The sequence below is a fragment of the Callorhinchus milii genome, unplaced genomic scaffold (genome assembly GCF_018977255.1).
Source record: "Callorhinchus milii isolate IMCB2004 unplaced genomic scaffold, IMCB_Cmil_1.0 Scaffold1, whole genome shotgun sequence".
NCBI classification, from domain to species: Eukaryota; Metazoa; Chordata; class Chondrichthyes; order Chimaeriformes; family Callorhinchidae; genus Callorhinchus; species Callorhinchus milii.
Window position 1 is genome coordinate 89,908,615 of NW_024704742.1, and position 25,914 is coordinate 89,934,528.

Genomic DNA, 25,914 nt, shown 5'->3' on the forward strand with positions numbered 1-25,914 from the left:
ATCAGCGCAGTGTTGTCAGTGGATCTTCCTAATGTAATGTATATATTATGCTGCAGATACACAGTCACTACACTTCACAGTAAAATCCTGTGAAGTGCTTTGCCATGTCTTGATAATAATAATCCTTACATTTGATATAATGCCTTATCACATCATTGAGATGTCTTAAAATGCTTCCTAGGATATACTGCAAAGTATATGATGACATAAGATATATGATAAAATATGTAATGATGTGATAAGGCATGATAGGAAAACAAGGATTATTGCTATTATTTCATATATAAAAATCTACCAGCATTTTAGGTTTGCTTCTATTTGCAATAAACAAAAAGCTAGAACTTTATAGGGCAGGGCTCAGAGTTACGATAAGACTCATTTATTGGCTGGAGGCTGATACATTTGGCATTTGTTAATTCAAATGCTTTAGAATTTTTTTTCACAAAAAATTAATAAATGACATTGCCCATTGTTCATTATAACATGCCCTTAAATGTGTGTGAATTCAGCTTGGTAGTTGCAGCCACCTATGTGGAGTCCTGTAGAATAGTGGTTAGAGCACTCGCCTCAAAAGCGAAAGGACCTGGGTTTGATTCCCAGGTGGGGTGAAACTTTAGGGAAGTCTCCTTATTCCATAAGCCTATTCACCGAGCAGTAAGTAGGAACTCGGTTGTTAGTCAATTGGCAGATAACTTTCCAGGGGTAATAGTCATTTAAAAGAAATTGTCATTCAATCCACAACTGTTTGTGGGACACTGCTGTGTGCAATTGGCTGCTGCATTTCACCCACAAATTATACAGTTAATTCACTTTACAGTATATTCTGTAAAGAGCTTTGATAAGTCACAACAAAGTAATGAAGCATTATATCAAATGCAAGGACAGTTATTATATTATAGGTGTATGTGTGCAGACACTGGGTGAGAACAGGGTCAGGTGCATGTGTGTGGACACTGGGTGACAACAATAACAACAACTTAGATTTATATAGCGCCCTCCACGCCGGATGGCGTCTCAGCACATGAGACAACAAAGTCAGGTGTATGTGTGTGGACACAGGGTGAGAACAGGGTCAGACTCTGGTTCCCTCCATGAGAGAGTACCTTGCTGACACTCACACACAAATAGTGGTCTTCTTGGTGAGGTACTGGAGAACACCTGGAGACTATGAAACCATCACTGATTGGGTTCAATTATTGAGTGAACTGCTACATTAATTCAATGAGTGGTGGAGACGGTGGACGGTTTAAAATAATTGAATCGAGAGTGAATCGACCTGTTTTTTAAAAAAATAAACAGGACATTGGTTGATTGTTGCAACGATTCACATTCCTGCCTGACTTCAATAAATTGTTTATTTGCTTCACTTAAATAATTAACGACTGATTGAACTCAATAACATCCAATAATGTGAGTAGCAGCCACACTTGTTGATCTGTGCTGCTATAAACTTGTACCACCTCCCATCTTCCTTGCTTGTCCCACTTTCCCATATTCTTGCTTTTCAGGTGAGTTTTTTTCTTTCTGACTCGGCATTATCCTTCAGATCAGTTGATGCATTCCTCTTGTTCCAGTGTTAGGGTGAATTGAGCAAGGTTGTGTGTGTACATGAAAAATATATTAGGCTTAGTTCACAAGAGAAATTCAGACCTGGCATGTTCTATACTTGCTTGAGGTGGGTACTGAGGGTCTGTCAGTTGTGTGAGGAAATCTAACCTGTTTTGACTGCTCTTAGGAGAGTGGGATCTTGAATATGGTGGTTCTGAGACAAGTTTGCACCATCATTTTTCTATTTGGAAAGCAGTTGTGACACCGGAATATATTGTACCCTGATTGATTGCTGTAAGAGGTTTGAGTGCTGGTTTGGAGTCCCAGCGAGCCTTATCCACTATATGAGACTGGTTACATTGAGTGGGTGTGAATTGATTTAGCTGCCTCTTGGCTGCAGTTGTTTGCTGGAGTCTTTGTATCTGTATAACTGAGTAAAATATATTCAGATGTTAAAAATAAGCTCTGGGACCTGTGAATTTTGTTTTAAAAGACCTAGTGGTGAAGATGGAAATAAATTTTAAGTCACCTTGAGGGGTAGGATGGTAAACATGGTAACTGTTTCATCAGGAGCAAGCTCTCCATCATTAGTAAACCTCCTATTGTTCTTTGACAATACCCTGGGGGCAGAAGACTTTCCCACCACAACCTGCCTGCTATATGCACTAATCCTGTCTGTGTCATGTTAATACTTCTATACTTGATGTCCCTCATAAATACTTGCCTGGGGAAAGGGTGGCTTCCTTGTGAACCTATTCTTGGGCACAAATGTCCTGCACTTTCTCTCACCTGATGCTTCAGTATTTTATAAACTAGTAACTCCCTGTGTAAAATGACACTTTAAAGCTCATAATGGTCTGATGCCTTATACCAGCAGAAGATTAATTTCTTCAAACAGAGGGTGACAAGAATGTGGAACTCGCTGTGGTTGAAGCAAATAGCATAATTGTATTTGAGAGAACACAATGCGTGTAGAAGGGAGAAGAGGATGGAAGGGGATAGTAGCTCTCGTGGAGTATAAACTAGTTGAGCTCACTCGTTTGTTTCTATGTCGTGTTGCTCTATATAATAATCCAAATATTGGGTTGCCTATATGCAAGTGATGCAAAGTCTTTCTGTGGTTGTGCAAAGCCATTGTATATGCTTGTTTTTTATCTTGTCAATTTATTCAACTAAGTATATCCCTACCTACATCATATGTGAAATACACTATATAAGGGTGTTTTTATTGTATGTTGTCCTATTTTTCATTGCAGTTTAACATGTTAATGTAAAATCTTCATATAGTTTTATAATCTCAAATCCATCTTTTACAAAAGGTGGCTATATCCTACTGGGTGCATATGTTCCATTGAAAACTTGCAGTTTGTGAAAATCCATTTAGAAGATCTGATCTGAGCCCTGGATTTTACTGTCATTGTATGTGTTCGTGAAATGACCTGTTGCAGGGTTCAACTATGGGGAAATGTGATTTTTAGTGAGCAAGACAGGAAGAGGAGACGTGCTCCTATTTTAGCCTGGATTTACATGATGTAGACTGCATGAGATTGTGATTTTGCAATTAAATGTTTCTCATTGAGAGGCGGAGTCTCTTAGATTGATTTAGCACAGCAATGTCCCACAAACAGCTACAGGGAAAATTAATGATTTTACTTTGGGGATTGTTGCCCGGGTCACCAGGAGAAACTCGCTTCTCTTTTCGAATTGTACCTTAGCATCTTTAATGTTAATATCAGCCTAACTGAGTTCAAAGTCACGACATGGGATTTGAACCCATACCTTCTGACTTGGAGGCAAGAATGCCACCAAATAGTCACAGATTGATTTACACAACACGTGGGAGTAATCGGATCCACTATTGAGTTATTTTGTTATGGATACGGGTGCAAAACAAACAGTAAAACTTTTAGCTGTCACATTTTGCAACTCTTCCTACAGCCAGAGTGGCTCTGAAATAATTCTGCTTGGTTCAGCAAAGATCTAATGCTGGCTAAAGGGAGGATTAATTAAATGTTTGCGGTGCAGTTTGGCAGCCTGACCTTGGTTTGCTGAGTGCCATAGGGCTTCACTTATTCCTTTCGTATTTAAACCAAATGATAAATAACTAAACGATGTTGACATGGGCAGTTAAACTGAGCACATTATTCACCCATATTGCTTTTCGTGGTGTAGACTGCTTGGAACACGACCGATTTGGGGACAGTTCCAAAGTGAAATTATCATTGAGAGCAATCCAGCAGAACTATGAGGAAGAATCCATATTCATGACAGTGGATCTTGCATCCATCACACATGTCAAAGTGTGACTCCCTGCATTGCTGCTTTACTAGTGAGTGTTGGCAGTATTGGAATATGAAACAATTTTTTCCATTTGTTCCAACTGTTTCCAAGTAGTCCCAGTCCTAGGTGAGGTAATGAAACGATTGGCAGAAAAGCCAGGATTTTAAAATAACATTGTGTGAATTAGTTTTTAATAATGCAAGCTGTAAAAGATGCTGCCCGTAAGGGCTTCATTTATCCTTGTGCAGCTATTGGTACTGTTTGGTCACATTTAGTTGTTTGAGCATCAACACTGAGTGTGGAATACCTACTTGCAAGTCTTGATTGAGCATTGTATTATAGCTCTTTGTGAGTTGGGATTGTTCAGGGTGACAGAGTTCTCATGGGGAGGGGGTGGGAGGAAGCAGTGAAGGAAATGAATGAACTTTCTCCCAAGCAATTGGAAATTATTTTTTCCCCACTTCTGTTGGTTGTATCAGCTTTGCCAAATTGGGACAGATGTGGGAGCTTAAATGCATGTGACTCTTCACTAGGAGATCTTAGGTTAAATGCTGGGTAAGCGACAATGCAGTATTTCCCCCAAAATTGCATTGGAGTGGTCCCAACAAGATTTAAGCTATAACCTGCTGATTCCAAGGTGAGCGTGTTACTAACTGAGCCACTTCGCAGTCAGAATCTATCAAACTTTTCAGAAAGATAATGAACTTTTAATCTAAAATGGCAAGAGATGGTGGGGGGAAATTTTGAGGTAAAACCAAAGTGATCCTTGTTAATTGGAAAAAGGAGCCCTCATAGAATTGTACAGCACAGAAGGAGGCCAATCGGCTCATTGTGTCTGCCGACTGTTTTAAAAGAGTTATCCAAATCAATCCCATTGCCCCGCTCTCTCCCCATAGCTCTGTAAACTTGTCCTCCCCAAATAATTATCTACTTCCCTCTTAAAATTTGTTATCGAATCGGTTTCCACCACCCTTTCAGGCAAAGCATTCCAGATCCGAATAATTCACTGTGTGAAAATATTCTTCTCACCTCCCCCCTTTTAACAACTATTTTAAATCGGTGTCCTCGGGTTACCGACCCACTTGCTAGTGGAAATAATTTCTCCTTGTTCACCCGGTCGAGTCCCCTCATAATTTTCAAAACTTCTACTAAGTCTCCTCTTAACCTTCTCTGCTCGAAGGAGAATAATCCCAGTTTTTCCAGCCTCTCTTGATAACTGAAGTCCCTCATTCCTGGTAAATCTCCTTTGTACCCTCTCCAATGCCTTGACATCCTTCCTAAGTGTGGTGCCCAGAACTGGACACAGTCTCTAGCTGAGGCCTAACCAGTGTTTTATAAAGGTTCATCATAACTTCCTGACTTTTGTATTCTATGCCCCTATTTATAAAGCCTAGTATCCCGTACTTTTTTTTAACAGCTTTATCTCCCTGTCCTGCCACCTTCAAAGATTTACTTATATGAACCCCCAGGTCTCTCTGTTCCTTCAACCACTTTAAGATTATACAATCAGCTTATATTGCCTCTCTTCATTTTTCCTCAAAATGCATCACTTCTCATTTATCCACATTAAACTTCATCTGCCACGTGTCTTCTCCTTTCTACCAGTCTGTATGTCCTCTTGCAGTCTGCTACTATCCTCCTCACTGTTTACTACTTTTCCTAGCTTAGTGTCGTCTGCAAACTTGGAAATGATGTTCTCTATACCCAAGTCCAGGTAATTTATGTTTCCAGGTCACTGAGGGAAACTGCAAAATTTACTCTAGTAGATAAACCAGTAAATACTAAGATGTACATAATGGACCACTCTTATAATAATAATAATAATAATAATCCTTGCATTTGATATAGCGCTTTTCACGTCAGGAGGACGTCCCAAAGCGCTTCACAGAACACACTGTAAAGTGAATTGACTGTATATTTGTGGGCGAACGCGGCAGCCAATTGCGCACAGCAATGTCCCACAAACAGTCGTAGATTGAAAATGACCAATTTAATTATTGTTTTTGGTTTTGGAGGGATTATTATTAGGCGTGTGGAGTAAGGAAACTTGCCCAAGGTTTCGCCCTGCCTGGAATTGAACTCAGGTCTCTCACTTGCAAAGCGAGTGCTCTAACCACTGAGCTACAGGACTCCTAAGTCCGCTTGGGTGCTTATTGGCAGTGGTGGTGAGAACAGCAGGTTTTACTCTTTGGGTAATAACTTGATTAATAAATAATCTTATGTTCTTACTCTTGAGATGTTTAATGTCTGAAATGTCTATCACAATCATTGCAAATGCCAAGATAAACATCTGGCCTCACAATGAAGCGTGACTGGATTTTTGAAACCTCTCCCGCTCCTCTCTGATTGTTTGTGTGTCTGCAGTCCTGGCCCACTTATTTTTAGACTTGATGGCAGTATTTTTTTTGCTGTAATTAAAACATAATGTTCTCCAGGAATCCTGTTATGATTCCAGGATTAAGGTATCAACATTTTGCAGTGGAAATGTTTTACAGTGGAAACTAAGTTGCATTGAAACGTTGGGTAGTGTCCTCTAGTTATCGTTGGTGTAAAAAACATTTGTTAATTCTTTTAATAATATTATAAGTGTATAACTCTTTTGTTGCTCCCTCCTTCCCAATGACACTGTATATGTTGTTGGAAGAATAGGGAGCTGTAATGTTTTTTTTCCTCTTGGATCTCTGCTCATACAATCATTTGAAGAATATTTTTTTCTGTGAATATGAATATTTCAAAAATATTACAGAACATATAATAATCCTTGCATTTGATATAGTGCCTGATCACATCTTCAAGTTTTTATATATATATATATATATATATATAATACACACATTATTTCTGATGTGAGTGCCTCTAACATGCACATTGTTGTAGACTGTTCAGATCAGCCCCTTAATTTGTAATTGTGGACTTCAATCCAATTCAGGTGCTGAGATGGGAATATTGAACATTATCAGAGCACCTAATTAGATACCAGCCTTTTAATTTCACTTCAGGGTCCCTTATGCTAACCTAATGTGCACTCTGGGCAAATTAGAGTAAATGCATTGAAGGGCCTATTGCTTTTTTGGGCTTAGCTTTGGTGATGAGCACAAAAAAAATTACTGAATCTTGGTTCATTTATAACCAACTTATTGCAGCACCCCACTGGCATCGGATTGATACAGGTACTGTATATTGCTGTTATTTTTGCTGGAGGAAATTGAACAGCCATGCTCTGCTTCTATGTAATAGTACTTTTAAGTATTCTTTTCCTCTCTCTCCCCCACCCCCTCCTCTGGTGCCTCACTGAAGTGTTGTGTTCTTTGTCTGTGCCTAGACCATGAGCTTTGGAAGCAGCAACCAAACCCAATCCCATACCTGCCCCAGATTCCCACCCTCCTGTTACGACAGGAGGTTATTGAGTAGCCATTGTAAGTGGGAGCTCACAGATTTTCTTCTCAGCTTGTGGTACTGAAGCTCATGTAATGCTGGCTGACTTTAGATCACAGTATATATTATTGGAACAGACAAGGTGCAGTCCACAAATTCCTTTTAAAACAGAATTAAATAAATGATTGGAAAAGAGGAATACTTGTGGGGATGAGAAGCGAGCAGGAGATTAGATGTTGCATGTGGAGACTAATGCCACTGTGGACATGATGGGCCAAGTGACCTAGTTCTGATTCTGTAATCACATTGTAAAGGATTATCTGTTTCTAAGAGAATAATCCACTCATTTGTTAAATCACCAGGTTTACCATCTATTTTNAAAAAACGTACTTTACTGAATTATGTATATTTGAAAATAGTAGAATAGCTACACACTTGTATCCACTTATCTTTCTTTTAGAAGTGTTAATAAAAATAAATAATTGTTGCCTTTACACAGTGCCTTTCACACGAGGTAGATGTCCCACAATATTTCACAGGATTTACTGTGAATTTTTTTTAGTCAGCTGGGTGTCTGACACATGTCGTCTCCCATCAACAAACTTAAGAGTATCCAAACCAAGATTTCCATGCATCACACCTACACATGGAAATCTCAGAGATAGATTGTTGGAATGGAATGTGCACTCTCTCCCTGGTGGGATTCACCCTGTTTGCTTAATTCCAGGAAGTATTAAGTGCAGGTTGGCAAGAGCTTAGGGACCCCAGAGTGTGCATTAGGGTACTGGTGGAGTCTAGCCTGATGAAAACGACATAGTTTGCCATTAATAAGTGGAATGGCTGAGTATTTGTAGATGAACATAGCAGCCCATCCATTTTTTTTTTTGGAAAGTGCCATTGGATCTTTAACATCCACCTGAAAAAGTAGGCAGGACCTTGGTTTAACGGCTTCATCTGAAGGACGGTGCTTCCAACCACGGAACTCCTCCCAATTCTCTCATGCAGTTTGAAGCAGCTGAGCCAAGAAACTAGAAAGTCCTTTACACAGCAGTGTGAACTTGACGGATATTGCAATTGAGGATTGTGGGCAGCTATGCTTCCATTCTTTAAGTTTTTAAAAAGTGTTTGCTCCCTTCATTTTTAGATTTCTGCAATAGCCTTTGGCACAATGTGTACAATCTAACTGTATGTTTATCTAATAGAACTGGGCAGTTGGGAATAGTCCCAGGGATCAAGATCTGTTTAAGTTATTTTTCTAACCTGCCTGTAGTTTGCAGTGGAAATAATCCTGGCAGCTCATCACAAAGATTTTGTCTGATGCCAAAATAGTCTGGTAACGTACCCTTAGACCTCTGGACAGTATTCAAGAAAAGGCTTGTCTGATGGGTAATCCATCTCATTTCTGAACTTCAATTCTTTTCTAGCTCCACAACCTTCCTGGTCTTTCTCTGTTTTATCAAGATTACAATAATTGTTGCTTTTCTGACCTTTCCCCTTTTGTTCCTTCTGATGTGCTTTCCAATATGATCTCTCCTCCTGCTCTCTATGCTGAAATGAGAACTTGTTGCACCATCTTTTACTATAATTTATTCTTTCCAGCACATCACAATAGGTTGCCAACTTCCTGCCTCTTCAAGTCAATCACTTATCCTGCAGTCTACAGCCTTGGTCAGACTAACTTCTGGTTCATTTATCTTTTCCTCTCCCTCCCCTGCTCTCTTCAAACTGTTGGTGCCCTGCTTATGGGCCTTGTGCTTCACCTAGATTTCTCAACTTTAAAAACAAAAGGATATTTCTTATGCCATCTCAGCAATTGATGAGCTCATCTGCATCGAATAAACAGAAATAAATACTCAGAATAGTTTTTGGCGTTGGGAAATATTCTTGTTATTTCAAGTGGTCTGAAGCTGTGATAATTCAGGGAAATGCAGTCTAAATTATATCTAAAATGTAAAATGCATTTTTTTCAATCCCGCAACAGGACTTGAGCTCAGTCTTGGCTGGCACTCCAGTACAGTACAAGGGGACTGATGCATTGTCGAAGGTGCATGCTTTCAAATGAGATGTTAATCTGAGGCCATGTTTGGCGATTTAGGCAGGTGATGAAATCCCATGACATTATTTAGAAAGAGAAAGATGTTCCTTCTGGACAATGATTTTCCAGATTAATTGGTCACTCAACTTGGGCCTGTTTGCGATCCCTTGCTTGTGCAAATGGCTTCCATGTTTGCTTACAAAAAACAGTTGCTTTGCTTGACTCAAATCTGCAAAGTGATTTGAGAAGTTTGTCATTCTTCTAAGTTGTATGTTTTTGTTTCCAGTGTCTACATTGTATAGTAAGAGTAATGGTAACAGTGGTTGCTGATCATTGAATAAAGGTGGACCAACAACACCTTGCACTTATATAGCACCCTCCATGCAGGATAGATTCTCACAGCACTTTGATGGACCGATTTCCATCCCAAATTCCAATGGAGAAAGGCTTCCACTGAGTTGTGTACATCTATTGGTGGGGGATTTAATCTGATATTGGAATATTTTGCTTCACAGGCGTCATCGCTGTCCACATCTTCCCACTGCGATCTATGAAAATACTAATAAACGATGCTTCATTACTGAGTACTTGGATAAATACGTACCATATGAAAACTTCAAGCCCAGAGAATCCTACAGACCAAGGGAGGAATATCAGAGACATCAAGGGAACATGCAGAGCTTGACTACATTCAGGTAACTTCTGGACTTCACTCATTCACACCATTCTCAGGCACTTAACAGAACAGACCCATATGTCAGGAGGCGCATTAAGGTGAAAGTTGATAACAACAACTTGCATTTATATATTGCCCTCCACAATGGGCGGCTTCTTGGAGCGCTTAACAATGGTGGAGCCCGAAGGCAAGTCAGGGGAGTGGGAAGGTGTCCATAGGCACGGTCGAAGAGGAAGGTCTTCAGGCGCAACCTGAAGATGGGGAAGGAGGGGGCGAGGCAAAGAGGTTGAAGGAGGGAATTCCAAAGTTTTGGGGTGTAGTGGCTGAAGGCACGTCCACCGATGGTGGAGTGGAGGATTCGGGGGATACGGAGGAGGCCGGATTCAGTAGAGCGGAGGCAGCGGGTACTGCTGTGGGGAGAGAGGAGGTTAGAGAGATGGGGGGTGCCAAGAATGGAGGGATTTAAACACTAGGGTGAGGATCTTGAAGTCGATCTGCTTTGTGACGGAGCCAGTGGAGTTTGGCAAAGACTGGAGTAATCGGGGTACAAAGTTTGGTGCGGGTAAGAATGCAGGCAGTGGAGTTTTGAATGAGCTGAATTTTGTGAATAGTGGAGGAGGGGAGACCAGCGAGGCGGGTGTTAGAGTAGTACTGTAATACTGATACTATAATTCATAAACAAACAGTTTTATCAATAAAACCATGTCTGTTTTTTATGTGTTATGAAAAAGCTAGGCTATTCATTGTTTGTTGCATGAATGATAGTGATGTCAATGACATCAGGTGGAATATTGTTTTTCGGCCTGGCTGAATCAGAGGATTTTGGGTTCAAGCTCCTCGTCGGGACTTGAACCCGTATAATCCAAGCTCACGTTCCAATGCAGTGCTTGTAATGTGCTCCATTATTGGAGGTGATTTTATTCGGCGGCGATATTAAACTGAGGTCCCAACTGCCTGTTCAGGTGCATGTTAAAGATTCCATAGCACTAGTCAAAAAGAAGGAAGTTTCTCCTAGTGTCCTGCCCAACAATCCCCAAAATAAAATTGGTTATTTGTTTCATGGCTATTGCTGTGTGTAATTGGGCTGCCATGTTTGACTATAGAATTCAGTCAGGCCGCTTCAAACTAAATCCCGGGAAGCCGTTTAAGACATCCTCCTTGCGTGAAATGCTCTATACCAAATGCAAGGATTATTATCATTATAAGTATTATAATAATCCTTGCATTTCGTTTAGTGCCTTATCACATCTTCTAGACATCTCAAAGCGCTTCACATAATATACTGTAAAGTGAGTTGACTGTATTTGTGGGCGAAACGCAGCAGCTGATTGCACACAGCAGTGTCCCATAAAGAGTGACCAAATTTTTTTGAGGATTATTATCCCAAGAACGCGATCTGTCAATTGGCTAACAAGCGAGTTCCTGCTTACTGCTAGGTAAACAGGAGTGTGGAGTAAGGAAACTTGCCCAACGTTTCGCCCTGCCGAGAATCAAACCCGGGTCCTCTCGCTTGAGAGGCGAATGCTCTAACCACTAAACTATAGGATTCCACTATTAGTACTATAAATTCATGTTATGCAATACATTTTAGATTTGTTCTTTTGCCAGTAAAATTGTTTTAAACGTGGAGCATAAATTATGACCAATATGAATTCTACATTTGCTTCACTCGCCTTCCTCATTGTCTTTTACTGTTTAAATTAGTAATGTCGAAAGCTGATTGTTATACATTGCCTAAGTTACTAACCTACTAACTCAAAGTCATTTAACCTGTGGTGCATTTCATAGGGGAAGAAAAAGTGGTTAGTTCCCTGCAGTGCATGGGATATAGAGTGAAATGCTTGCTACATATTTCCTAGAAAAATAATCTGTGTAACTCATACAGAATTCTTTTTTGATGAATAGGAGGAAATAAAGAAAGGAGCTTTTTTCTCAAGGGCTGAAAGATCTATTGCTTCCTGTGAGAAAAGTAGCTGACTTTTCTTGTTCATCTGTGCAGTTTAATTTGTCCCAGCCTGCAGGCTTGATTTTTCCCCTTGGTGTGTTGCTGGACTAAGTGTCTTGCATTAAAACACTAAAATAGTGAAACAGCGGCATGTGGGATGATTTATACTGTATATTGCAAATAGACTGACCTGATAACTCATGAACAACAAAGCTGCTTGTTGCCACAAGAGTTATTATAGTTATCCTATGGTAGTTCATTGTGCATTCTGTTTCTACTGCATGACCCCCTCCCCCCCCCACCCCCCACCCATGGTTTAATGCATAAATTCATCCTGTGGCATTCAGATACAAAACAGGAAAGTCCTGGGCTTGATCTATTGTCTGTGTTGAATTAGTTAAACTCATCCAGGCTGGTGAAGAAATTGCTACACTGGGTTTCAGCATCCTCTGGATTACAGAGGGGAAAATTACAACCATTGTCCCTGATGGCTTACCACTGAGCTGCTCAAGTGCCTATGTAATAGTGACTTTGGCTCAGTTTGTGGCGCTTTCATCTTGGAAGGTCATGGGTTCAAGCCCCGTGTCTGGACTTGAGCTCATAGTCTAGGGTGTTGGTCCGACAACAAGAATCGGCACTTATCACGTCAGGTGAATGTCTCAAAGTGCTTTACAAAGACAAAATGGGAGATGGAGTATGAGGATGTGGCCAAAGGTGCAGTCGAGAGGGAAGTTTTTAAACGGGTTGGGAGTGAGGTTGAAGTTTTGATGAGCAGTTTTAGAGGGTAAAGTTGCTGAAAGCTTGTTTGCCAATGTTGGGACAGTGCAGGCAGGAAGCATGTTCCAGGACAGTATAAGGAATACTGATTACTCAATGGTTGGAGGTACTGTTTTTCAGATGAGTTAAACCAAGACACCATCTACCTCAGTTTCTGGCCTGTCCTACCCATTCCATACTTGCCATTCTTCATACAAATTAACTGAATCCAAATCCTCTTCACTTTCCATCTTGAGCTTTGGTTTGCTTTGTTAAACTCTCAAAAAAAAGTGATCACATAATCCACGACTAAGAGACTGCTGTGTGCTATTGGCTGCTGCGTTTCGCCCACAAGATAAAGTCAATTGACTTCACAGTATGTTCTGTGAAGCACTTTGAGATATTTCAAAGATAGGATAAGGGACTATATCAAATGCAAGGATTATTATAATATTCGATGACAAAATCTGCCCCTGTGCTTCCTCAGTGTATGTTTCATATTTCAATAATGTGTATGTTGTTTTCACTATCCCATTCACAGAGCAGATTATGTTCCACATGATATTCATGCGAGGCCAGGACGAATCCTTCAAGAGTTCAAGCAACCGCAGGGGACCATGGACCTCGATACTACGTACAAACAGGATTTTAACTATCGTTCCAGCTACCCATCTGCTACTACTCGACCACAAGAACAGAAGTGGAGCTCTAGAGCAAGGATGGAAACAATCCCTACGTACAAAGGTAAGATGGTCTCTTTGATGTGTTTAACCAACTTCAGGATTCAGTATTTACCCTTTTAAACATTGGTACGTGACCGGTGTGTGTGTGTGTGTGTGCGTGTGTGTGGTACTAAGTGTATTTAGTAGGAAGATTCCCGATTCAGTTGGATGTTGATCTCAGGTGGAGAGTATAACATTAGCTTCAGTTTCTCTGGGCTGGAAGAGGAGAGCCATCCAGAACTCCCTTCTGAGACCTGTTGGAAGACTTGTTTGGAATTTGGGTGGATCAGAGTGCGATGGTCTTCCCAGGCAACTCTTCTGCTATTACTGGTTTCTATTAAGAAGACTTCCACTTGGATTGAGGTACATAATAATAATAATAATCCTTGCATTTGATATAGCGCTTTTCACATCGGAAGGACGTCCCAAAGCGCTTCACAGAACACACTGTAAAGTGAATTGACTGTAAATTTGTGGGCGAACGCAGCAGCCAATTGCGCACAGCAATGTTCCACAAACAGTCGTAGATTGAAAATGACCAATTTTATTATTGTTTTTGGTTTTGGAGGGATTATTATTAGGCGTGTGGAGTAAGGAAACTTGCCCAAGGTTTCGCCCTGCCTGGAATTGAACTCTGGTCTCTCCTTGCAAAGTGAGTGCTCTAACCACTGAGCTACAGGACTCCACATATGAGCTGTGCCTGGGAAGCTGAACCTCACCTGAGTCCCTGTTTAAAAGAGAGGAGGGTAATGAGGGTACTGAGGAAAGGAGATAATGGAAGAACTTTGCTGTATTGTTAGAAATTATCATTATTGGAAAATAATAAATGGTGATGCAGGTGCCAGTAGGAATTGTGCCTGCTTTTCATTAGTTTAGATGACCTGCCTCAACTCAATGATTTTTCTGCATTAATGGGTGACCTGGGGAGGAACTTTTGATCATTGGGCAAACTGGGAAACAGAAATATGGATAACACTAGCTATTCCCAAGTTAATGTGAATTTACTTATATAAATAACTATTATTCTTGTCTTCCTACAGTGAGCCATCCTTTGTGTTTTCAATTTTAAGTAATTTATTTTTGTTTCAGATCATTACAAACCATGGGAAATTTCTAAACGCGAGACTGCTAAACCAGAGTATACTTTCAGACCTCCATCAATGAAATTTGGTAACTTAACCACTTTCCAGGATGATTATCAGTACAAGGGCCTAGTTCCACAGCAGAGCTTCAAACCTTCAAATGCAACCAGGCTATCAAGCAAGCCCTTTGAAGACCTGACTAACTATCGTCAGCATTACATACCGTACATCTATGAGGCACGGAAAAGGCATGAAAAGGAACCGTACAAGCCTAGTGAGCAAACCTTTGATGATCTCACTACCCACAGAAGAGACTTCAAGGGGCAGTCGGGAGAGCTTACAAAGCTGATTCGTCCTGAGAACACCAATGTTAATTCCAATCAACCATTTTACGATCTGACTGAATTTCGTGACAAATACAAGGCTTGGACTGTAGAGCCACCAACGCTTCATAAATCTGCTGACTACATGGTTCCTGAAGATAAGATGAACCTGACCACAACCAGTCAGGCAAACTTTGTGGGGCACAATGTCCAGCCTTTTGTGTCGGCTCGTCCTTTGCCCCACCCCAGCAGGCACAGCATCCCGTTTGAAGGAATCTCCACCATGAAAGAAGACTATAAACCATGGAACTGCACTCGTGAACCAATGATCAAACCACAGGGAGAACTGGAAAAGCCAACTGGCAAATTTGAAGATACAACAACCTTCAAAGCCCATTATCTTCCTCTCCCAATTGGCCTCACCCACCGCTTCAAGCCACACAATTCTTTTGCCTCTAGCTCCGTGCCATTAGATAGCGGCACCACATATCGCTTCAGTTACACACCAAAGCAAATAGTCGTGTGTCCTGCTTCATTCCCAGTACCACCGGGCTATGAGTATGAGAAAACTGATAGGTTGGGTCACAAGTTTTTTCGTCCTCTGTATGAAGGGGAGGATGGCCATCCTAACCCATTGCATACCACAATGGACTGGGTTTCGGATGCCCAAGGTCCTGATAAAGCAATAATTGAGGGTTCTCCAGATGAGGCAATAACTGCAGCTTGAAAAAAAAAATCATTTTCCACCAGAAAAAAATGCATCTTCCCTTTCTTTCCTTAGTAGCAAAGCTAATTTTTTATTAGTGGTTGTGCTTTGTTGTCCTCTGAGGGTATATGTCAGTCTTGTTGATGGCAGCAGTGGTTAATTGGAGGAATTTGGTTTTGAGTGTGTGAGCTTTCTCCTCCACCTCTTTCTCTCTCTACCCACCCCTCCATCCAACACGTTTATGTAGACCTCATCGGGACAACCACTTCAAGTGGCTGAAATCACAGGTAAATGAGAGATTTATCAGTGCCACTATCCTGCCATATCTACGTGATGGCAGCCTTTAGATCACGCACAATGTTGTATTCTCTTTCCCCTGGGTGGGGGAGGGGGAGAAGTGCCTACTCACAGTTTAAGCCCTCCCCACAGCACCATTTAATGTGATGGTGATGTGGGGAAATCTCCACACTATACTCCACCCAACCTGGGTCTCTTATTTCTAACCCACAATTTGGTGCTCTCATGAATTGGTGCTCTAACACACTGTGCCATGAACTCGCCTAGCAAGCTTCTATATTTAACATTTGGATTGAGGTTATTTAAATCTCTAAATGCAACATTTCTTTTAGCCATGCAGGAAATGTATGCTTTGGAAGGTGGGTGGCTGGGACCACACTGACATGTAGAACAGACAACTTTTCCACATTATTACTGTCATCATAGTCCAGTGCTCCTGGCACCAGCCTTTCTGACTTTAAATCCTGATTGCCTGGACTAGAAGCAGGGCAGTAAAACTAGTGCATGTAAGTGAAAGAAAGAGTAAAGGTGCAAAGAAAAAGCATGGTGCTGTTTCTTAAACAAATAAGTTTGACGAAACTAGCTCATTTCCATAACCACATTGCTCAGAAACAAGCAGGTTCCTGAAGACCGTTCAATGCATTCCTTGCCTTATAGAAAGATTCAGAGATCCTTTCTTTGTCTCTCGAAGGAGCAAGAGAAGCAAATTATATAAGGAACCTTGCATTATTTTGTAATAATGCAAAATCACCTCCAGAGAGCAAAAAAACACCTCCAGAATTCCTAAATAATGTGTCTTTTCCTAAGGGAAACTTAAATATTTCAAATACCTACTCTATTTTAAAGACTTGAGCTCCCAGCTGTGAACTGAATTTACAACCATGAGTAAAATTCCAGTATTGAAAGTTCTACATGAGCACACTACCCCAACAAGACAGTCCTGGCTTAGTTAGGGTCCTGGCTTTGAGAGATGTTTGGTTACTCCATTTGCTTAGTGGGCAGTGTCTGAAAGCAGTAAAAGGATTGGTTTGTGTTTTGAAGAGAACCCCATTTTGGGTAACGGACATGCAGACTTGGGACAATGAGATGAAAAAGGTTGAAATGAGCTTCATGTTACAAATTTGCATCATTCTATTTGGAAACATACCACTTTTGCCACATTTAGCTGTAATTATAGGTTACAGTAATTTACCTGATGTAAAAGGTGTGCTTGTCACTGTATGTGCAAAAAGAAACATATGCACAATTTTTTCTGGGCTGTGCAGTACACATTATAGCAAACAGTAATCGAATTGGAATGCACATTTTCCCACACTTTTTCCTTTCAAACTCCACATCCCTTGTCCATTCTCTAAGAAGCGTATCTTACCATGAGTGCACAGTACGGAGTACCGTGAAAAAATGGAAAGAGTGATGATATAGATAGTAATCCTGTGATGTAACTTAAGATGTTCCGACACCATGGAATGGAGCTAGTTTAAAATGCAAAGATAATTGTTTTTAATATTGATGCTAGAATGAGTTCATTGTATTTTTGCATAGTCTGTAGGACCCCAGAGCTTTACATTTGGCTCTAACCAAGGAATAATAAGAATTTAATTTTCATTTAGCACAGACTTGTTAAAAGCAAGCAAAACCTCAGAACTGATCCTTGATTTTTTTGTTTCTCTTTCCTGTAACTAATCCTGAATAGAAAACTTATAGTTATTTTGTAACATTTCCTATTTTGCATTGTTCAAGGAACTTAGTTTTGCATAGAATGAAATGGAACACTTTGTGGTTTGTTTGGCAGTCCAGGCCTGAATATGGTATAAATGTTCACATTCACAGTCAGACAGCTGCATATACTGTTATAACGCACTAGATTATAAGAATGGGGAACATAGACAGTGCAGGTTGAATATGCCAAGCAGAAAACCCTGCACCATATATTCGGATTGGGAAAGGTATAAGGTGATATGTTCATTTCTGAAGATTAAATGCATATTTTTATATTCAATTGTTAAAATGTTTGCATGTTTATATAGTGTTTGTTTACAAATTATTTAGTCCAAAAGAAATGTACTGTGGGTTTTCTTAATGATGTGTTATCTATTGGAAAGGATCCTGGAAATACATACAGTATCAATAGAGCTCACATAGTATTCAAAATGGGCTGCCATTCAACATTTATTTACAGATTAAAACTCCTAATTGGAGAGCTCAGGAAAGGGCACATTGGAAATTTATCTGAACAAAGAATCCGAAAGTCTGAAGTTACTTGTGACTGAAGACGTCTTTCAACGTGTCCATTTTGCACCATCTCTTGAGACCTATATTTAATTGAGGCTGCAATGATGAAAAGTACCTATGGCTATCTGATTTTTTTTTCATAGTCTCAGGAACATTTGTAAAATTAACATTGTGTTAGTAATAACTTTGAAAACTATTTTGTGATTGAAATGTTTTCACTGGATTGTTTATTGTACAGTATTGTCTTTAATGAACAGGTAGGTGCCTACAGAATTTATTGCACCTATTTGTAGGTCTCAAACTCAAACTGTTTGGGAAGTTTAATCTTTCCGGTTTGCTTTAGCTTTTGCATTCATGGCTTCACGTTGCGACTCTCAGTAACTGGACTTACAGCTTTTGCACTGATGTGGCTGGTGGGTCTCTGAGTGAATGCAGATTTTTTTTTGTTGCTATATTTTTAATCTGAAAACAAGTCTTTGTAGTGCTGTGAAATTTCTATAATTTGTATTGTAAAGGTTACTGGTGCCAATTTATTGGATGGGTTCCTGTTAATTGAAACTGCTAATAAATGTCAAGATTTGAAAGCAAATATTTGATGGGGTGACTGCTGATGCTGTCCAGTTAGTAAACTAAGATCCTGTTTAAGTGCATGTTAAAGATCCCATTTAGCAACTCTGTGCAATACATTTTCTGATGCAAAATGTAACGCGAGTTTCCTGAACACTCATCAGTCTGAACCACCCAACTTGTTATCATTGTAGATGCTGGAAATGTGCGTTGCAGCCAGTTTGCCATTAGACATCAAGAACTAAAACACATGGCAAGTCTGTCATATTTTATCCTATGAAGTACATGAATCCACGTTAAGCTGTGAGAGCTTAAGTTGAGGTTTTGTACAATATTTAAAGCAAAAAAGCCTAGAATTAGTTTAGCCTATTGCAAAATAGCAAACTTTAAAAAAAATTAGCTAGTTCAGAAGCTGTTTAAGAATTGTGGAAATCCGCATTCCACAGTATCAATGATGTATAGAATTTTCCACAATAATAGATTTTAAATTCAAATACAGGCTAAGAGTGGGAGGCATTTAAAATCCCTTTTTAACACTGATCCTCCTATCTGTTTTGGTGTCTATTATCAAATGCAAGGATTATATTTATTAGACATGCGTGTCTAGGTGGATCAAAAAGGAACAAATGATACACTGGAAATTCAAAAATTATTTGTACTTGTGTAGTGTTGGTACAAAAGAAATTACACGAATAGCCTTCTAGAAAGAAAATGTCAAGACTTTATCCAGCAACACTGCTGTAGAAGAGATTTTGCCATTGATGTGTTAAAAGTAAATGTACATTCACAACTTATTTCAGAGGAAATGATGTTTTACTTGCCTGACCTCAGAGTCTATACATGCACCTTGGGATTCAAAGCAAGGCTGAGAACTGGAGCACATTATAAAACAAGTGAGAAGAGACCACCTTTGTTTCCTCTACTGTTGACACATCTTGTAATATATCACAAAATGCTGCATTCAAAACACAGAATCAATTAGACAAATGAGAAAATTTACCCCAATTATATTAGGGAATGTTTCTCTAAAATACACCAATATATGTATTGATTTTATATGCATAATTGTCATATATTTATACAAACTGAGTTGTCTAAAGAAGGAAACATGGGATTACAGTTGCCTTATTTACATAGCCACTGGAAGGAATGTAATCTGACTTTTTTTGGGGGGGAAGGAAAGAGGAAAAAATTTTTATTTAATGAAGGCAATATATCAGGAATTCATTCCTCTTTTCATGCAGCCCAGTGATTCAAAGTGAACAACAATGTTTTTTTTAAAAATTAAAAAACATCCAATGGAAATGCCAATAAAACAAGTAATTCAAGTTCTCTCTATGAAAACCCACACAAAAAACACTAAAAGCTTTGGTAATAAAATAAAAAAAGTCCCCCAAAACAGTATTTTCCAGACAAAATATTACACAGTTATATTGCACTTTCAAACAAGACATTCTAATAAATAGTGTATGTTACAAAGATTTCATCTTAAATTATACATACATTTAGAGAACTAAGATGCTTAGATTTAGACCCATTTTGCTGGAAAGGAGAGCTCATTACATTCTGTGAAAAGCATAGTGTCATTATTGTTTTTATCTATCATATACAGTGCATTGCCTGTATTTCAACAAACAAGCCCTATGCCTTTTTACCAGTCACAGGGTTTATAACTTACACTTGTTTATTTCAAAATGTATTATGAAACTTGTGTCTGCTTACACCACAAAGACTTTTAAATAGTGTGAGGAGAATTCCTTTCCTTGATGTAAGTAGCATTTTTATAAAATAACTTTTTTTATAGAATGTGTACATTATATTGTATACATTATGTAACATGAGTGCTATGTGAGTAGTGTGAGAGTCGAGGAGCCATTGTATATCAGTTAGAATTACCATCTTTTCTGCTATAAATCGATTGCAGCCTTCGGTCCCTATATGTACAAAAGGGGCTTATTCATTGCTTCCCAGCAACAGTGTGATTCAAAGTACTGTCTGCTCAGGAATGTTGTGATCAGGTGACACAGCCTGTTATTATTTTAAATAGTGTAGCAGGACATGGTTTAGCATGCACCAAACTCCTGCTCTGATGGGGGGTGGGAGGGGGCATGAAATAAAAACAAAACAAATTCAAATTGGAACAAAAGGACACTATCGGCAGTCTGGCCTTCAGTCACTCTGCCCCCACCCTCTGGAACTCCATCCCTCAGTCCTTTTGCCTCGCTCCCTCCCTTGCCTCCTTCAAGATCCTCCTCTCCGACCGCACATTCGGGCACCCTCCTACCCCTGCCCTCCACCCCTACTGATTCCAACCCCCTGCTCAGGTCCAAACTTCTGACTGTCCAATGCCTTGGGACGTCCTGCTGACGTGAAAGATGTAATTTGTTGTTATGATAATCCTTACATTTGATTTACTGTAATGCTTTATCATGTCATTGAGACAACTCAAAGTGCTTCACAGGATATACTGTAAAGTGGTGTGACTGTGATCAACTATATCATCTAAAGAACATGGTGCTCAATGGAGGGGCAAATTAACCCAGAGCATTGATCACAAACCTCCCAAATAGCATTGGGAGAGGCTAGAAAGCCACTTCATCCACCTTTCCCCCCACCCCCTTGGTTGTGGAGCAGAATGCAGCAATGGCTAAAAACTTATTGGGAAGCTGAGAAATTTTCAAAAAAATAAGTACAACAGTACAGAACTTGTTGGAGACTAAATAATGGGCTGTCATGGGTGCTCGGGTACATTATCATTCATAATCTGGCATGAAATCTATAAAACAAAATAGCATCTCAAATAAGGAGAGAAAGATCACAAGTTATAAAGGGTTGTTTTTAAACATATGCAAGGGGTAAGTATAGGCAGTGCCCACCACTGAAGCTAATTCTGGTACAAGTCATGTATAATGAATGATAAGTCACAAGATAATGGTAAGGCATCCAACTGTTTTTTGCTAAACCATCTGAAGAATGCAGGATGATGGGCTATATTTTCCAAGATACGATACATTTGGACAGAAGACATTTCCTCTGGGATCATAAAATTATCCCATTCGTTTTCAGGCTGAACTATGCTTACTTGCTCAACTTTTCGCTGATCCCAAAATGGATTATTGTCAACTTGCTCTTCAATGTACCTTTCACAGGAAAGATGTGGAGGGGATTTATTTTTAAGGGACAATAGTGTTTTCATTCAGAAATTAACCCTTACATATCAAAAGCCGAAGACACTTAGTTGTACGACTAAATGATTCAGGTCTATGATAGGTGTAGAACAAAGCAATTTGTAGCAGACTGCCCTTCCCTCCCTCAATAGCAATGCAATTCCTTTCTGTCAAACACAGGCTGTACATCCAAAGCTCCTTATCATGTTTAAGTCCATTGATTCTGGCTTCCATTTCAAGCCCCGAGCAATGCACCACTTTGTTCATCGTACTGTTAGTCTTCACTACATTGCACAAAGGTCTGAGCAGAAATCCCCACGAAGCAGCCAAAGTGGAACCAGCTCCCTATGCATATGTTATACGTACATTATACACATATGGTGGCTTCTGATACATGAAGGCGAACAGTTAATTAATTCTAGAACATGGACCATCCTTCCAGGTCTTTTACAATCCTTGTCCTGTCTGTGCCACAAAATGCACATATTAGAATGGCTGAAACCTTCATCTGAAGCACAAAGGTAACACAATCTAAAGTTATTATTGTAATAGTTTTACTGCATCAAAGTCGGAAGGTGCCGGTTTTTTATCCCTACACACAATTTTATTTTCTCTCCCAACCGTCATACAAATGAATCCTTTAGTGTTTTATTTTTCCGAAATTTCAAAATCCTTTAGTCATTTTTCCCCTCGGAAAATCATTCCCTGCTGACTTGCTGCTCTCTTCTTCAGAGGTCTCTGCAGGATTCACAGCAGCGTAGCTTGTATTGCGAGAGGTGGCACAGTTTCAGCCGCTTCACCATTTCACAGTATCTTGTGGTGTCTCTGCATTCCGCTGTAGGATAAGGTGTGGGACAGAAAAAATAAACTGGTAATGGCACACATTTCTGAAGTCTGTATCTACCTAGTCTACCAGGCAATTCGGGAAGGGTCTTGCACTGAATTAAGACAACATAACAGAAAGGTTTGCAGTACTTCAGCACCGCTTGTTGCCGGTATTCATTAAAAAGCAATTGTTTGTGAATTCTGTCAAGTATTAATAATAATAATAATAATAATCTGTTCACTGGACTCAGACCATGCCTCATAGGGCGGCCAAGGTTGGATAGGGGAAAACCAGCAAGGAAAGCCTGCCCCTGGTCCCTCTACAGCACCTTCTACTGTTATAATGCAAAGTATTGCAGCCAAGTGAGGACAGGTCAACTTGGTGCTGCAGGCCACACGTATGTATCCAGTTACCTTTTAAATAGTATCACGGTCTTAACTTCAACAATTATTTGTGGTAAGACATTTATTATTCTACTAACCTCTCTTTTTATCTATTGACCATCCGCAATTTATACCCTTTTATTATTGAACTCACCGATCAAGTGGAAATAGTTTCTCCTTATAGACTCTAGCAAAAGTATTAATAATTTTGAAAACCTGTGTTAGATTCCCCTTAACCTTCACAACTCCAGCAAAAAAAAGTCCCAGATTTTCAAGTCACTCCACATCATTGTAAATTCTTGAATCACGGTATTGTCGGAGTCAAACTATGTCATAACTTTTCCATTAAATATGGATTCACCTCACAATATCGCCTACTCGTTTCAGATTGTCTGGTGTCTTGCATTGTAAGAACATAAGATAACAGGAACAGGAGAAGACTATTAAGACTGAGGTGGATACATTTTTGCTATGTCAGGATATCAAGGGACATGGGGCAAAGGCAGGCATTTGGAATTGAGGTACAGATCAGCCATGGTCTAATAGAATGGCAGAATAGGCTTGAGGGGCTGAATTACCTATTCCTGTTCTTGTGTTCTTAAGACTGCTCCACCAATTCTTGGCAGATCTTTTAATCCCAATGCCCCACCCGTTTACCATACCCACTTTAAAACCTCCATTAAATTCCCCCCTAACCTTCACAGCACGATTCAAAATGGTCCCAATTATTCAGGTCACTGAGATGATTATGGGCCCATGGGCATTAGGTTTCTAAATAAAAAAATATCCACAGTTTTCAGGTTTATAATATTTTAATCAACATAAACTATTTCTAATTGTAATTTGTCTCTGAGAAACACATGTGTTATTCACTAAGATGGTACAATACTCACATTTTTCACATGGAATAATGTTGCACCGCTGCCAGTTGGCTGGTCGCTGTTTCCATAAGCAGAACTGTTCCCTCACCACCCTGTTGCTGCCCAGATGTACACATTCTACTCGCCTGGACTGGAAACCATAATTCCCACAGGAAGATGTACATGGGGTCCAGGAATTACTTTCCCAATGGACGATGCAAACATCTGTGGTACAATTCCGAAGACTGACTGGCCTAAGGAATGCATGTCATAAAAATATATAGTCAACAACCATTGTTTGGATATGTGGTTTTACAAGCTGTGTCAATTTTGATTCTTGATACGCAATAATGCCCCTAACAAATGCTCTAGGGCCATCAAATCTTGGCTCTTACCAACTTCTGCCTAATACTTTCCGAGATTAGGTGAGCTTGGTGCATCCCTCTAGGGGGACATTGTGCATTCCATTCCAAACATGGAAATTTCCATGCATATGTGGAACGCTTAAGCATGGTGATGGGTTTCCACAAGTGCGAGACACCCAGCTGACCAAAACATATACCCAGTGCTAACTATAGGATTACCCAACACATTTAATTAAGTCAAGTTAACATTTAAGAGTAAAAAGATTTTCCGATAGCAAACCAATTACTTGTGATGCATGAAAACAGAGTTTAGAGAATTAACACAGATATAGTTCTTCCAAAGAGGGCTGTAAGTTTCACAAAGAATTTCAAAGAATGTACATGCAACAACAACTTGCATTTATATAGCGTCCCAGAGCATTTGATAGTGGTGGAGCACAATGCCGAGCCAGGGGTGCGGGTGGGGGGATGGGGATCGTAAACACAGTCGAATAGGAAGGTCTTCAGATGCAACCAGAAGATGGGGAAGGAGGGGACAAGCCGGAGGGATAGAGGAAGAATGTTCCATAGTTTCAGATTGCAGTGGCTGAAAGTGCTGTCGCCAGAGCCAGTCGAGCAGAGGCAGCAGGTAGTGGATTGGGGAATAAACATGTCAGAGAGTTAGGGAGGTGCCAGGGCATCACTTACATACCTTCATACTCTTCTATTTCCCATGGTGACTAACAAGGGATCAGTACAAAGAGCTTACACGAGTACAACATTGCATTGAAGGACAATACCTTGTGTTCCTGCTGCATTGGTCAAACGGTAACTTGGTCCCATTGTGCGCCTGGCAGAGGATATTACGGTGTTGTGTTCCCAGCCTGAGTCCCACACATTGGCCATTGCACTGCCAAAAGCAAAACAGGGTGCTGCAGCTTAGTTCATTTGTATTCCCATCAATCCTATCTTTGCTGGCGAGAGCAAAGTTAGCCAAACAAAAATGTAGAATATCATTTACATTTACATAGAACTTTTTACATCAGGAGGACATACTACTGGTTGGGTAACCAAGCTGGGGGTGGAGCCGAAGAGGGGAGGGGAAAGATGACTGAAAGTGTGATCAAAGAGGTATGTCTTGATCTTGGGATCTCATCAATCCTAGTTTTGCCCATATTTTCCATTTCTGATCTCACCAGACCAGCGAAAATTTCTTGCATTTGATATAGGGATTTTCTCCCAGTGTCCTGGCTAACAATCCCCCAAATAAAATTGGTCATTCATTTAATGGCTGTTTGCGGAAGAAAGAATAGAATATACCGTAAAGTGAATTAACTATATTTTGTGGGCGAAACGCAGCAGCCAATTGCACACAGCAGTGTCCCACAAACACATGGATTGAGTGACCACATTATTATTTTTTAAGGGATATTTACCTTCCCCCTCCACCCCCTAACATCCTAGTCATTTTCTTAATGGTCATGAAGGTGATTTAAACAGAGGCACATCAGCCTGAGACAGAGAGATAGAAACTAGCCAAATGAGAAACACCCTCTTCGCTCACCTTTCAGCTAAAGCCAGATGGATCTTTTAACTATTAAGTCTGGTCTTGTGCATGTGTGTCTGTGTGTGTGCTCTGTACATGTGTGAATGACCGTATTAACTCTGGGCTGTTACCCAATATTGTATGTTCTGTACATATTCACATATTTTTCACTTCCTCACTGACTCCTGTGCTGTGTCCAGAGCCACACCAGATAATTCCACTTATTGCATGTGAGTAAATCAAC

At 40.0% G+C, this 25,914-nt stretch overlaps 2 protein-coding genes across 2 annotated transcripts in view; one reads left to right on the forward strand and one right to left on the reverse strand.

Annotated features, from left to right (window-relative positions):
• The window catches only part of LOC103178081 (stabilizer of axonemal microtubules 2), a 42,599-nt gene extending 27,130 nt beyond the window's left edge, over positions 1-15,469 (forward strand). Inside the window, exons 2-4 of the mRNA XM_042346820.1 lie at positions 9,754-9,933; positions 13,157-13,359; positions 14,427-15,469. Coding sequence (XP_042202754.1) covers positions 9,754-9,933; positions 13,157-13,359; positions 14,427-15,469 — 1,426 coding nt within the window. The remainder of the gene's footprint in view (positions 1-9,753; positions 9,934-13,156; positions 13,360-14,426) is intronic.
• A 5,520-nt stretch (positions 15,470-20,989) lies between these two features.
• LOC103178080 (ADAMTS-like protein 1) overlaps positions 20,990-25,914 on the reverse strand; it is a 162,562-nt gene continuing 157,637 nt past the window's right edge. Inside the window, exons 26-28 of the mRNA XM_007892594.2 lie at positions 24,925-25,034; positions 23,814-24,034; positions 20,990-22,546 (exon numbers count right to left, since the gene is read on the reverse strand). Of these exons, the coding sequence (XP_007890785.2) occupies positions 22,440-22,546; positions 23,814-24,034; positions 24,925-25,034 (438 nt within the window). The 3' untranslated portion in view covers positions 20,990-22,439. The remainder of the gene's footprint in view (positions 22,547-23,813; positions 24,035-24,924; positions 25,035-25,914) is intronic.